At 49.0% G+C, this 13222-nt stretch overlaps 1 protein-coding gene across 2 annotated transcripts; it reads left to right on the top strand.

The window, feature by feature from the left end:
• The first annotated feature begins 4358 nt into the window (after positions 1-4358).
• Positions 4359-12692, top strand: LOC127024269 (argininosuccinate lyase). Of its 2 annotated transcripts, none has more exons than XM_050908727.1 (16): positions 4359-4409; positions 5820-6014; positions 6857-6940; positions 7269-7325; positions 7586-7683; positions 8336-8413; positions 8859-8936; positions 9081-9133; positions 9415-9477; positions 9671-9785; positions 10456-10540; positions 10708-10767; positions 11047-11130; positions 11402-11482; positions 11854-11960; positions 12453-12692. In XM_050908727.1, exons 1-16 carry the CDS (start codon positions 4398-4400, stop codon positions 12601-12603), a joined length of 1401 nt encoding a protein of 466 aa, XP_050764684.1. In that variant the 5' UTR covers positions 4359-4397; the 3' UTR covers positions 12604-12692. The 2 variants fall into 2 exon arrangements, with proteins under 2 accessions (XP_050764684.1, XP_050764685.1); XM_050908728.1 differs by having other exon boundaries at positions 4398-4415.
• The last annotated feature ends 530 nt before the right edge of the window (positions 12693-13222 follow it).

The following is a 13222-nucleotide window of genomic DNA, read 5'->3' as shown; positions in this document are numbered from 1 at the left end:
TTTTAAAGCGTGTGTACATACATCTTATCAAGCTCATCAGCATCATGTCTTTTCCCACCATCACTGTGATTCTTTCCCATTTAATCTATGTGCTATTAAACCTTGCAAGAGCCCTCTTCATTCTCGAGAAAACTGAAGACACGCCATTGAGTGCAAATAGCTGAAAATCCTATTGGCTACAGCAAGGGAAATTGTCTGGCTCAGCGACTGAGAGTCAGGGAAACATTCATTACTTAATTTTGCCATTATCTCTCAGGCAAAAGTTCATATGCAAAACCACCCCCACTAACTCCCTAGGAGTCACATACACATACACTTGCTTGTTTGCAGTGGGGCTGTAAGAGCCATCTAGGGAACCGAATGGGTTAGGCTTGTGCCCACAACCTCCGGCTTGCAATACTAGCACAAAATCCACCAGCCACTTTTCTCTCCAGAACCAAGCCAGAAGAAAGTCCATTCCCACTTTTGGGACTTTGCTCCTCCTTGGGCTGTTACAAATCCTCAACCAATTCTGAATAACATGAGCAAACTGCAGCGCTTCAGGAGCAGTCTTCAGTGCCAGGACAGGGGGCAACACACAGCTCCCAGCTCTCCAGGAACCATCGTCATCAGATACCTAAGTGCTGGGCAAAGTTTAAAAGCCTACTGCAAAGCTTTTTCAGCCCTTTTCAGTTGAAGACCCCTAAAAAAGTTTCAGTGGACATGTGGACCCCATCACATGCAGATTGTATAGTACAGATAGAAATTCATTTATACTCCCGAATCATTTGTCATGGAGTCCTATGGGAAAAGAGCCAGGAGAAAGGTCTTCAAACTGCAGACTGAAAGCCGTTGGTCTGACTCAGTGGACAGGATGTAATGGATGCTGTTCTTTTTCATGTCAGGATTAACTGAGCTTGTAAGTTGGCCAAAACTGGCACAGCAAATGCTCTGTAACTTCTCTGACATGTTTCAAACCCTGCACATGAAACTGCCTGTACACCAGCTCCCAGCCAGGCTAAAGGGAAAAAAAGAAGGGAAAGGATGTCAGCTTTCATTTGAAAAAATATGGTGTTTCCAGACGATCAAATTTCAGAGTTTTGTTCCAGAAATCTACTAATCCTTGCCTGCCTCTCTCATCACTCTCTTTAGATATGGGTTCAGAATCTTCAGCATATTTTTATTTCTCCTTTGCGTCTTCTCTTTATATCTCTCCCCCAGCACCAATTTATCATCTTTATTTTCACTGTTTCTCCAAAAGTTTCATTCCAGACCTTTGCTGATATACTTTTTTACAATCCATGATGATGATGCCTGATCCCAGCAGCTGGGATGAATGAGCATAATACAAATGCCTCTCTCAACAGCTTTCCATTTTTTTTCTAATAGAGATATTCTTCCTAAATATTTTCCAATGGAGACATATAGCCTGTTAGGGTGTAAATACATATATGGACCAGCTACAGCTCCACTGACATCATGCAAGGGAGAAGGGGAATATCTAAGAGAGAACTCATTACTCTTACATACAACTTTTCAGGAGATGAGGTGATTAGCTCAGTTCACTTTGTTTTTAATTGTTGCACTTTAGGAGTTAGACAGTTATGCTACACCATCCATAGGGAATGCAGACATAGGTTTTTCTAAATGTGCTTAGCATGTCAACATTTTAAGCATTGGCTGGTGATTGTTACCGCTAAGGCTTGGTGAGAGAGGGGCCTCGGTATTAACTATTGAAAGCAGGGGGCCTAGTAATTGCTATTGAAAGCAGATCTGCAGGGTATTTGTATTCTTTGTCATGAAATATGTTTACTGTATTCAGCATTTCGCTGATCACCCTATAGTGTCTTTTTTTCTTTTACATTCAAAATTCATTAAACAAAGTTGGGTTTTTTTTTTTAACGAAAAATGTCAGCACCACTTCACATCAGTCTAGCTGACAGTGCGTTTGACTAGCACTTCAGCCCATAGAGCTTTTTTTCTTTTTCTAAACCAAAATGACAGTTAAAAAAAGAATGTTTTTAAAGAAGGTGCACTGGAACAGTTTATGCCATCCTTTTTCTTCACGGGACTCAGTTATGAAAATAAGTCCTATTATGAAAAGTGTATTTCTAGAAACCACTAAAGCACTCCTTCAGAGCTGCACTCCCCAAGTATTGCACTCTTCCAACAAAAAATGCACTCTAAAAGAAATAGTAAGGCTGTGACTGATTACAAAAGCAAGTACAAATAAAGTTAAAGTCTTTGAGAACATTAAAATATATTTAATTAAACTTCTCCATGCTGCAAAATGGGCACTTTACTCTCTAGTACTACCTCACTGTACATCAGCTTGGAAAAGGATGTAGCTGGGAATATTCATGTATGAACGATGTGCCATTTGCTGTGCCAGAAGGGAAAATAAATGGAAGACCTTTCCCTCAGACTTTCCTTGGTATTTAACTGTGGAGTGGGGATTTTGGGGGTTAATCTCTCTATTTCTCTAAGCAAATAAAATACTGAAAGAAGATGACGGGAAGTGGACAGCCATCCAAACCAGAACAAATAAAGATAGTAATAAGAATACATTTCAGTGTGCATTGAAAACCTATTTTGCAATGCTATTTCACTGTTTTCCCCTCAAAAAAGAAATGCTATTTCTTCAGTGTGCATTTTTACATTAATGACTTCTGCTTAGATTTACAGTTTCACTTCAATTTTTATTATAAAAACATTACTCTACATTGCTTATTATACAGAAAGGATAGTTATTGCCTGTTTCATCTAAAAATGGGAAAAGAGAGAATAATCTCCTAGATAGAAACTAGGACAGGAGTTAAGCAGCGTACTACAAGCAAACTAATCCCCGTGAAGTTTGCTAAACACACAGTGATACTGCTGACAGATCCCATGTGAAAGCACGCGTCCTTGCCACATGTAATATCAGACATAGATTAATGAGATCTTATTGACATAGATTCACTCTGGTTATAAATTCAGTGCTTACTATTTTCCCAACACATCAGCAATCTCCTGTCAAAGCCCAGAGTAAGGACAAGGATACGCCTAAAGGGTGAACAAGACAAAGTGGTAAAAATGAGGGATTTCAGAGTAGGAAGGAACATGATCACAAACTGATCAAGCACTGTTTCCTAGTGTAAATGTCCTAGTGTAAAAAGGAAAAGGACATAAGTTGCAGAACTGAGAGAACAGTAGAAAAGGACAAGAGGGTCAGTTAATGGGAAGAAAATAACCCAACGAAATGTGGACGAGAAAGTTGGAATATTTTTCCTGAGCTCTGTGAAAGGTTTGGACCATGCAGATGGAAAAATATTATACTGTAGTAGCACACTGAGTAAGGTGAACCAGCAAGCATTCAGCTTTCTGTGGAGTGGCTGCAGAAGAGTGCTCTGCATCTGAGGAGTCAACGAGAAATTGGTGCTGAGCCGTAGCTTTGTGAGTTGCTGCTCCCAAAGCTCTCTTGTATTTTAAATCAGGTCTTTACTTCTACGATATTTAGGGTTGGATGAGTTTAAGATACAGGCTATTTGCCAAGGCTGCAGAGCACAACCTCACACCCCACAGCCACAGTCCGAGGTTCACAGGAGCCTCTGAGCAAGAGTGACCCCATGCAACTGGTGAGAGCAGGGAAGTCCCAAAGCTGGAGCTGCAGCATCCTTACAAGCGGGGTGAAAAGTCTCATCCACACAGAAATGGGAAAGAGCAACTAGCTCCCATCTATTTTATTCTTGTGTGTTTGCTGGGGTGGCAATGGGGACTGAGCAACGATGACCCAGCCATCATATCAATCACATTCTTATCAAAGACTACTCATTAGAGGGGTATGACACAGAGTGATGTGACTCCTTCAGTACAAGGATATTCCCAGAAAAGGAGCTGACCTGTCCACACACAAGACCCTCTGGCACTGCAGGAGCACTGCCTAAAGCTACACCAATAACTTCACTAACAAGCAACATGAGAGCATCTCTCCCAACCTTCCTCCTTGCAGCAACCCTGCCTCCAAAGAAACTTCTCTCCCTGACTTGCTCATCATGCGCTGGTCGAGCAGGGGCCGGAGGCAGGAGAGGGGTGGGAAGGGCGAAGGGGGCTGAAGGGGGGGACCAGAGCGGGGCCGGCCCCGGGGACACCCCGCCCCGCCGGGGCGGACCGAGCCGCCAGCCCCGCTCCGAGGCGTGTAAAAGCGGGGCGGAGGGGCCGGGAGCAGCGAGCGAGCAGCCGGGGCTGCGCTGCCGAGCGGGTGAGTGGGGCCGCGGCTCCCGGAGGGGCCGGGCGGGCAGCGGGGATCCCCGTCCTGCAGCCGGACCGGCACCGGGACCGGGACCGGGACCGGCGGCAGAGCCTCACCTCACCTCGCTGTTCCACAGGTTGCACCAGTTGCCGGGATCGCTGCACAAACGAGCAAAACGTCGTCCGAAATGGCAGCCGAGGTGAGGGTGAACTTTGCTTCTCCGGAGGGGTGGTCTCGGGGTGGTCTGGCAGACGCGAGCTCAACTGCAGGATAACCCCAGCACTGCAACCTGCCGTGCTCATTCTGGTGCTTCTCTCTAACTGGTTTGTTTTACCGGGGTTCAAAAGGAGAAGGGGACAGCAAACATATGTACTGCAATATTTCTGACAACCCACCTCTGATTCTGGTGAAAACCCATGGTAGTGAAGATATACTTAGATACCTCGAAGATATACGTAGATACCTCTTCCCCATCCAAGCGCTTAGCTCCTAGCACTGGCCTTTCACGCCCCATCCCCTCTGCCACTCACCCCAGGGAACTGGTTTCCCAGCAAGGAGCTGGAAAACTTTGCTTTTTCAACGCCGATTTCCCCCCCCCCCGCAGCTCCTACTGACCAACCTGCTTCAAAAAGAGATCTCCAGCACCCCGTGCCTACACCCTGACCTCCGCAAGCTCTCTCCTGCTCTCCTCTCAGGCACCCTGGTTCAGACAGTCGCTGGGGAGAGGGTTGCTCGGGTCACCGGCCCCGGCCCCGGCCCCGGCCCCGGCCCCGGCCCCGGCCCCGGCACCCGCCCGCTGTCCATGGTAGCTCGGCGGGCGGCCCGGGAGCCCGGCGCCGCGCTGCTTCGGAGACCTTCTCGGGGTGGTTTGGGGTTGTGGTTTTTTTTTTTTTTTCTTTCCTTTTCTTTTTCCCCTGAACATTTGTAAGAGTGAAAGGTACCCAGACCTCCCTTTCTAGGAGTCTGCACCTTAACCAGTTTTGTGCTAATTTTATGCCAAGGCTTGCAAGAACATCATGGACTCTGGAGATGCTTCAAATGGTAACTTCAAACACTTCATAGTTACAGGAGTGTTTTAGAGGATGTGGCTTGTGCTGGCCCATAGCTCTTTGTCAACCGAGTATTTTCTTACAGTCTCCCTAAAAGAGTTTTTTTTTTTTTAATTATTACTTCAAGTAACAGTAGATACTAGCTTTCACTATATCCCTGACTCCCTTACTTTTTTTCCCTGTCAGGAGACTATCAAAGGGTCAGTGATCAGCAGCTTCCTTAAAAGAGAAATCCATGCTGGTCTTGCACCATATGCCCTGACACTTGTTTTCACGGACAGGACATACTCCCTCCAGAGTCCTGCAGGAGTAAAGTATCTTGGAGGATTCCTGAGCCAGACCTGACACCTCAAGGGCTAAATTCTAGTGACAGTGACATGTTCTCCACCTCTACAACTACTTGCCAAAGGTCTTAAAGTCCAGGGCTTTTCTGGTCAATGGTACAGCACTGAGTATGTCCTCAGTTTTACTTGGATAAGGAGTGGGATCGACATGAACTGATTTTTAGGGGATCTATCGGTAAGTCTTTTGAACATGCCTCTTAACTTCATTACTTGCAGGGGGATAAAATGTTGGGAGGAAGGTTTGTCGGAAGTACAGATCCAGTCATGGAGATGCTCAGCTCTTCCATTACATATGATCAGAGACTGTCTGAAGTTGATATCCAGGGGAGCATGGCTTACGCCAAAGCCTTGGAGAAGGCTGGGATCCTATCTAAAACTGAGCTGGAGAAGATCCTGAGTGGCCTGGAAAAGGTATTTATTTCTTTGACATCTGTCAAGTGTGCTGGAATGAATGGCTACTTTTCTCCCAGCATCTGTAGTATCTTCCCTGCATTGCCCTCAGTACTCTTGGAGACATTCTGGGCAGGGGATCAATACTCAAATTGCATCCTGCTGAAGGCACCAAAGCCCAACAGCAGGATGTGAACCAGCTGACAAGCCCCCAGTGAGAGCCTGAAGCGCTGATGAGCACATTGTCAATGCTCATTGTGGCAGCCCCGGTGCCTCGGTGAGGTGCGCTCAGTGTGAGCTGCCCGCCCATCTTCTTCAGACTGAACATTCACCAGGAATCGTTGCAGTATGAATTAGGCATATTCTTTTTCTGCTCGCACTTGGGATCCTTTTGAGTCTGCCTGCCCGAGTTAGCAGGAGGCAAGGCATAGCATTGTATAAGGGGGAAGAGAAGTCAGCAGCTAAGCGCTTTTTTAAAATATCCATTGTTGTTGCTCACCCACCATGGACAATGGTGACTCTATACACTGTTTGTATAGGAAAATCTTTGTGGACAATACTAAAGCAATCACTGACATTTCAGCTCACTTGCTCGTTGCAATGCTTAAATCCTCCTGTAGCCATAACACTGCAGGATCATCATGGGTAGAGAGAGGAATCCCACCGAGGGCAGTACAGAATATCTGGATATAGCAAGCAGCCAGCCTTGGCCTGAAAGAACAGGAAGGCCAGAGCTCGCGTGCGACTTAACACTTTGGTTTCCATTGGGATGGCAGAAGTTGGTATTTGCTGGGGACACTTACAGCCTCCACGCGCAGCAGGGTGACCGTAGTGGCTGACACGTGTTTCTGCTGATGTTGTAGATCTCTGAGGAATGGTCTAAAGGAGTCTTTGTGGTGACCCAAAGCGATGAGGATATCCACACTGCCAACGAACGCAGACTAAAGGTTTGGGTCCTCTAACCTCTTGCTCCCATTCCTCTGTAGCTAGATCTGCCTGACGTTAAGCGCATGCGCCTCTGTCCCACTGTGAACTTCCTCTGGACCTTGTGGCACTGAAACCCCAGGTGCACAATCAAGTGTCTCCAAGACCCCTTTTGTGGAAGGGGCACTGTACAAGCACAGAACCCAAACTTGCCCTTCCCCAGAAGAGATCCCAGGGCTACTCACAGGATCCTAGAGCTGAGTCCCTTCCAGGCAGGGAGGAGGTCTGCTCATGTGGAGTCTCCTGCTTCGAGTACAGAGGCACTGATAGAAATCCTCCTCTTGTGCTCAGGAGCTGATTGGAGACATAGCTGGAAAGCTGCACACTGGAAGAAGCAGGAATGATCAGGTATGTACAGAACTGTTGTTTTTTCTCCTTTGTACTCCTCCCCCACCTCACTTCAGGAGACCTCAGACCAGAATGGCCTTTGGATCTCTTCCTGGATTGCAAGATGACAGTGACATTACCACATCAAAATGACCAAATGATGAGAGGAAGATGCATCTTCCCATCACACAGAAAAAGGAGGGGTTTACTTTGCAGTAATAGTGGCCAGTCACTAAGTATGTCACATTCTGCTTTGTCTGACTGTGGCCAATCTCATACAGGTTGTGACTGACTTGAAGCTGTTCATGAAGAATTCCCTCTCTGTCATCTCCACTCACCTCCTGCAGCTCATCAAGACCCTGGTGGAACGCGCTGCCATGTAAGTCCTTTTCCAAATCCACGGCCTTGGCCTTGCAGGGCCAGGAGACTTCTAGGCTCGCTCTTTGACTGACACCAACCCGGGCAGCAGCAGGGTCTCCTGTGGAGGAAGTTACAGACAGGCCGTGTGTGGTAGCACAGGGAAAGACAACGGACTCTTTCTCCACAGTTCGTGTCACAGAGACCTTCCTCTTCCCTCAGTGTATCCTAGCAAAGGAGCTGAGGTTGGAAGTCCACACAAGACTAGAAGGCACCAAATCCATCTGAAGGAGTGGGGAACTTGAACATGTTTCAAGTTGCTACATAGGAGAAAAGCTCAGCTGTCTTAACTCCCTGTCTAACCCTCCTCCTCACAAACCACACTCCCAAATGGTGGTGGACTGGGGAATCTTTGCCTGCCAGAGAAGGATTAGCGTACCAGGCAATTTTCCAGGGAGGCCTAGGGCAGATGCACCACGCTGGAAGATCGGGAGATCTCAACCCAGTGTGCTTAGGTAGCAGGTGACAGGGAGAGGAAGAGATAGACCAGCTTGAGCACAACACAAGCTAAAGGTGTTCTCTTTGTGACCTTGCTAGAAACCCCTGGAGTGTACCTGCCACTGCCTTCTATCCTGACAGCTGCTGCTCACCTCTTTCTCTCCTTTCACATGCAGAGAAATTGATGTTATCTTGCCTGGCTACACCCACCTGCAGAAAGCTCTGCCCATCAGATGGAGCCAGTTCTTGCTCAGGTAACCACCTTTCACACTTGGCTGGAGAAAGCCTTCTCCACCCTTGGGGCCCTGCTCAGCTGGAGCCTAGAAGAGCATTATCCTCTGAGGGGGCAGCCAGGGGTGGTGACAAATCAGAGGTAACCTTGCAAATTGGAACAGGAGCTCCCCATGTTCCTGTGCGGCTCTGACCAACCGGGGACCCAAGCACTGAGTGGGCAGTGGAGGCTGACACCCTGTACGCTCCATCCTTTGGCCACAGTTACACCTTAGCTAAGGGGGTAACATGGAGAATCTTGTATGGCTGCTAACTGTTCCACTTCAAAGGGCCTTCATGCCTAGGCTCCATTTCAAGCCTCTTCTGTTCGAGAGGAGATCCCAGGCTCCAGACGTGGCCGCATACTGCTTGGGAAGGAAAGTGACATTTTCTGACTTCACGTGCTTCATCTCTCATATCATTTCCTAGCCATGCTGTTGCTCTGACCCGTGATTCCGAGCGCCTAGGAGAGATGAAGAAGAGGATCAACGTCTTGCCTTTGGGAAGGTAAGGTCTACTGTTTGTGTAATCACTGGGCCTTGCTTTGCTCTGCAAAGTCTTCAGAGGTGCCTTCCCTGCTTCCTAGAGCTCAGTTTTGGTTGGGATATGCAGGGTATCTTGCATAACTTCTGTTTCTTTCTTCCCTGGCAGCGGTGCTCTGGCTGGCAACCCACTGGAAATTGATAGAGAGCTTCTACGTAGTGGTAAATGTCTCCCTATAATTGATTGGCACAGGACTACATGTAATATCTAGGAGGGAGGGAAGCATTGATACATGGCTCCCAACGGCACCGTAATGCACTGTCCTGGAGCCAAAGCCTTTCTTTTGAACAGCTTTTTACTGCAATGAGACAGTGACTTAAACATGTTTGTTTTCCTGGGACTACGCAAGGGCACATAGTCACCTACATGGTGGGGCACCCTGCTCCATTCAAGCTCCAGTCATGCCAAGCCTGACCTCCTCTGTCCATCACCTTCCTTACAGAGCTGGACTTTGCTTCCATCAGCCTGAACAGCATGGATGCCGTTAGCGAGAGAGACTTTGTGGGTAAGCACAACCCAATCACACCTTCCCACCACTATTTTAGCATCAGGCTTCTGAGACCTTCCCAGTTAACCTCCTTTAACAAGGGGACTGAAATCCCTCACTAGGAAGTAACTCCAGAGTCCAGTCAGGGCTCCCTGGATTGTCAAGCAAACAAGCACCTTTTTCACCTCCTGATTTCCTGCCTTCTCTGCAGTGGAATTCCTCTCTGTTGCCACCCTGCTGATGATCCACCTTAGCAAGATGGCTGAAGATCTCATCATCTACAGTACCAGCGAGTTTGGCTTTCTAACCCTCTCTGATACCTACTGGTAGGTTTCTGGTCTCTGGGGAGTAATTCTCCTCAGCTATCCTCACATGAGAGGGTGAGACAGTGGTTGGGGTCTCTGTGCTGCACAAGGCTGACACAGCATTAAAAGGCTGGCAGAAAGGCAGCCTTAGGGTGAATATTCCTCAGTAATGATCACTTATTTCTCATTCTGGTAACTCAAGCAAGCCTGCATTCAGCAGGCACTCCTCCCCAGCAACTGCTGGCAGAGAGAACTTCCTCCTCTGCTGGCAATGCCTGCCAAAGCCCTTCCTTGACTAGCCGGGTTTGCAATCCTAACAGATTTCCTGTCTCTCAGGGCGGCACAACCACAGCCCTCCCTCGCTGAGGTCACAGCAACACTTAGGCTGGCCTGTTGATACCACCTCTGGAGGGGCTGGGGGCCAAGCCTCTTTTCTGCTTCCTCTCGGAGAGGTGGGACTGCATGGTAGCTCCAGACAAGACTGCAAACCCAAAGGCTTTGCTGTGGGAAACAGGAGAAACCAAGCACACTCAGTTCACTGCTTTCTACACCCTAGAAGCATGTCCAGGGAAGGGGGACCTACATGTCGCTTTTGGAGGGCTGGGTCACTGTGCTGCATGACCTGTCTTAGCCTGTGTCTGTAGGGACTGGGGTCTTGCCCACCCTTACATTCCACACACCTTTCTTGCAGCACTAGCAGCAGCATGATGCCTCAGAAGAAGAATCCTGATAGTCTGGAACTGATCCGCAGCAAAGCTGGACGAGTGTTTGGACGGGTGAGCCTGCTAAAGAAAGAAGCGGGATGGGGAAACAGCTCATACTGGGGCTGAAGAATCTTCCTTCTTGCCTCTGTGTAAAGAAATGTGCCCAGTCGAGGCTCTTAACCTCTGCTGGGGCAATGTGCTTCTCTTCCTGTAACTGCCTCGCCTGTTTCTCTCTGCAGTTGGCTGCTATTCTCATGGTTCTCAAAGGACTTCCAAGCACCTACAACAAGGATCTGCAGGTAAAAGACATGTTAGCTTTCACACCATCTCTCTGAGCAGACACAGCTGTCTTCTGCTCTTGAGCAGTCTTGCCACTACATTTCCCTGCACAGATCCTGCTTGTGTGCAGGGTGCTGAGAAAGGGGCTGAGGCACGGCACGCTGCAGTTGACACCCCGGCCCCCAGCAGGAGCCCCTGGGATGACATGGCTGCTCTGCTGGCTGGGCCGCTCAGGCTGTTGGGCTTTTGGGCTGCACCAGGTTGACTTAACAGCAATTTCCAACCCTGTCCCAATGCAGGAGGACAAGGAGGCCGTCTTTGATGTTGTGGACACCCTGAATGCTGTGCTCCAGGTTGCCACGGGAGTCATTTCTACCCTCCAGGTAAGGCTTCAGCCTCTCACTAGTGAACACGGTTGGGGTGCACATTCTGTGAGTAACACAGGTAAGAGAGCTCAAGAGTGGTCCTAAGATGAAGGCTCTTCAGGACCTCACCCATACTGCTCATTATGGCCCCCGCTGTCAGCTGCTCAGGGGGTCTGAGGGTCCTTTTAGAGCCAAGTCCCTTCCATATGGAGTCCCCTCACTGTGACCACTAACATGTCGCCAAGGAGGAGCTGATGATAACGTCTCCCTCTGACCCTCCTTTCTGCAGATCAACAAGGAGAACATGGAGAAGGCATTGAGCCCTGAGATCCTGTCGTCTGATCTGGCTCTCTACTTGGTTCATAAAGGAGTAAGTATCAGAGGGAGACCTGGAGCTGTGATTTCTTTGGATGCAGAATACTGCTTAGCGAGGGCCTGAGATGAGGCCTTCTGTTCTGTCCCCAGGTGATGATCAGTCTGGGTCAACAAACACGAAAGCTGGAAACCCATTCTTTACATGTATCCCAAGTAGTGGAACTGCTGCCGGGTGGACTTGATAGTAATTTACAGGTGGAGTTTTACCTCCTAACGGCTCCCCTCCTCACACCCCAGAAAACCTGGATTCAGATTGCATTGTCTAAGTGAAAACAGCCAACCCAAAAAGAGAGCACATCCATTTTTTCCTTTGAAAAACACCCCAGTTGCCTGGTCACTGACTGCGGCCTCTGCTTCTCACTGCAGATGCCATTCAGACAAGCCCACACTGCCTCCGGGAAGGCCGTCCACCTCGCCGAGTCTAAAGGCACGACCATCAATAATCTCAGCCTGGATGACCTGAAGAGCATCAGGTTTGTATCGTCCCTACTCTTTTGCCATGACTCCCCTCAACAGGCAGCCATCAGCCTCCTCATGGTGCCCTTCCCCAAAATGCCTGGGCCAGACAGCACCCCAAAATCCTCCTGGCCTGAATATCAGTGCTGCTACTGCTGGGCCTGAACACACTGAAGCGGGACACCACCACTACCCTTCAGCTCCAGCGGGGCATGGGCAGCAGCTGTTGGGAGGGACTGGAAGAAATTCATGCTCTGAGCTGGAAGCACCAGCCCTCTGAGGAGCTGCGCTCCGAACTTGCTCATTCTCCCCTTGGAGCTGACTCTCTGGTCTGCCACAAGCAGCTACTGTCAGGCACTAGAAGTGCAGAAGCAGGGCTGCAGGAGGCCTTTCCCTTGGAAAAGGGCTCCGTCCCCACTCCCTCACCCTCTCTGCAGGCAGTGAGCATGTAAAGGCAGCCAAGAGCACCCAGCGCTCTCCACTGACACCTCTGCCTTTGCCCCCCCCAGCCCCCTGTTTGGCAGCGACGTCTCCCAGGTCTTCAACGTTGTCAACAGCGTGGAGCAGTACACGGCCATGGGCGGTACTGCCAAGAGCAGCGTGACTGCCCAGATCGAGCAGCTGAGGGAGCTGCTGAAGAGGCTGAAGGAACAAGCTTAGAGTGTGGGGAGATATTCCATGGATGCAGCGTTGTGCCTGTCACACTAATCTGGAGTTAATAAACACTGGGGTGTATGTAGTTCACTGAACTCCTGTCTTGCTTATTTCTTCTTAGGGGCGAGATTGAGCTGGGCTTCCTCAGCCCTTGTGAGGCTTGGGGAAGCGTTCACTGGTGTGAAAGAATAGGGGTTCCCCCTCCCTGGCAGTGGAGATGGGTTATGGGGTGTTCAAGCTCTGGGGAGCTGGTAGGTAGAGGGCATGGAAGGCAGGTCATTCCAGCCCATCACAAAACCACCTTTGGCTCTGGCTTACACTGGAGCACAGGGGTTGCATGGTCCCAGGTCCAGCTCTTTCCTCTGTGTGACCCAGGCCAAGCTAGCTGGGGCAGAATGCTTGAAAAGAGACTGGCATGGCTGGCTGCCTCTCACAAATCTTATACTATCTTCCTTCTCTCCTTAAAAAAATATAATCAGAACAAAGATGAGGAAAAGCCTTACTTGGGGAATGAGAATGCAGCAACCTTGTGTCTTTCACAGGGTGAAAATATTTGATTAAACAAACACTTGAAACATTATTCCCCACTATTGTTCTGCAGTGATTTTGGGATGGAATATGCCTG

The sequence above is a fragment of the Gymnogyps californianus genome, chromosome 20, assembly GCF_018139145.2.
Source record: "Gymnogyps californianus isolate 813 chromosome 20, ASM1813914v2, whole genome shotgun sequence".
Classification (NCBI taxonomy): Eukaryota; Metazoa; Chordata; class Aves; order Accipitriformes; family Cathartidae; genus Gymnogyps; species Gymnogyps californianus.
Note: the sequence above shows the minus strand (reverse complement) of the source record. Positions and strands in the feature narration are given on the sequence as shown.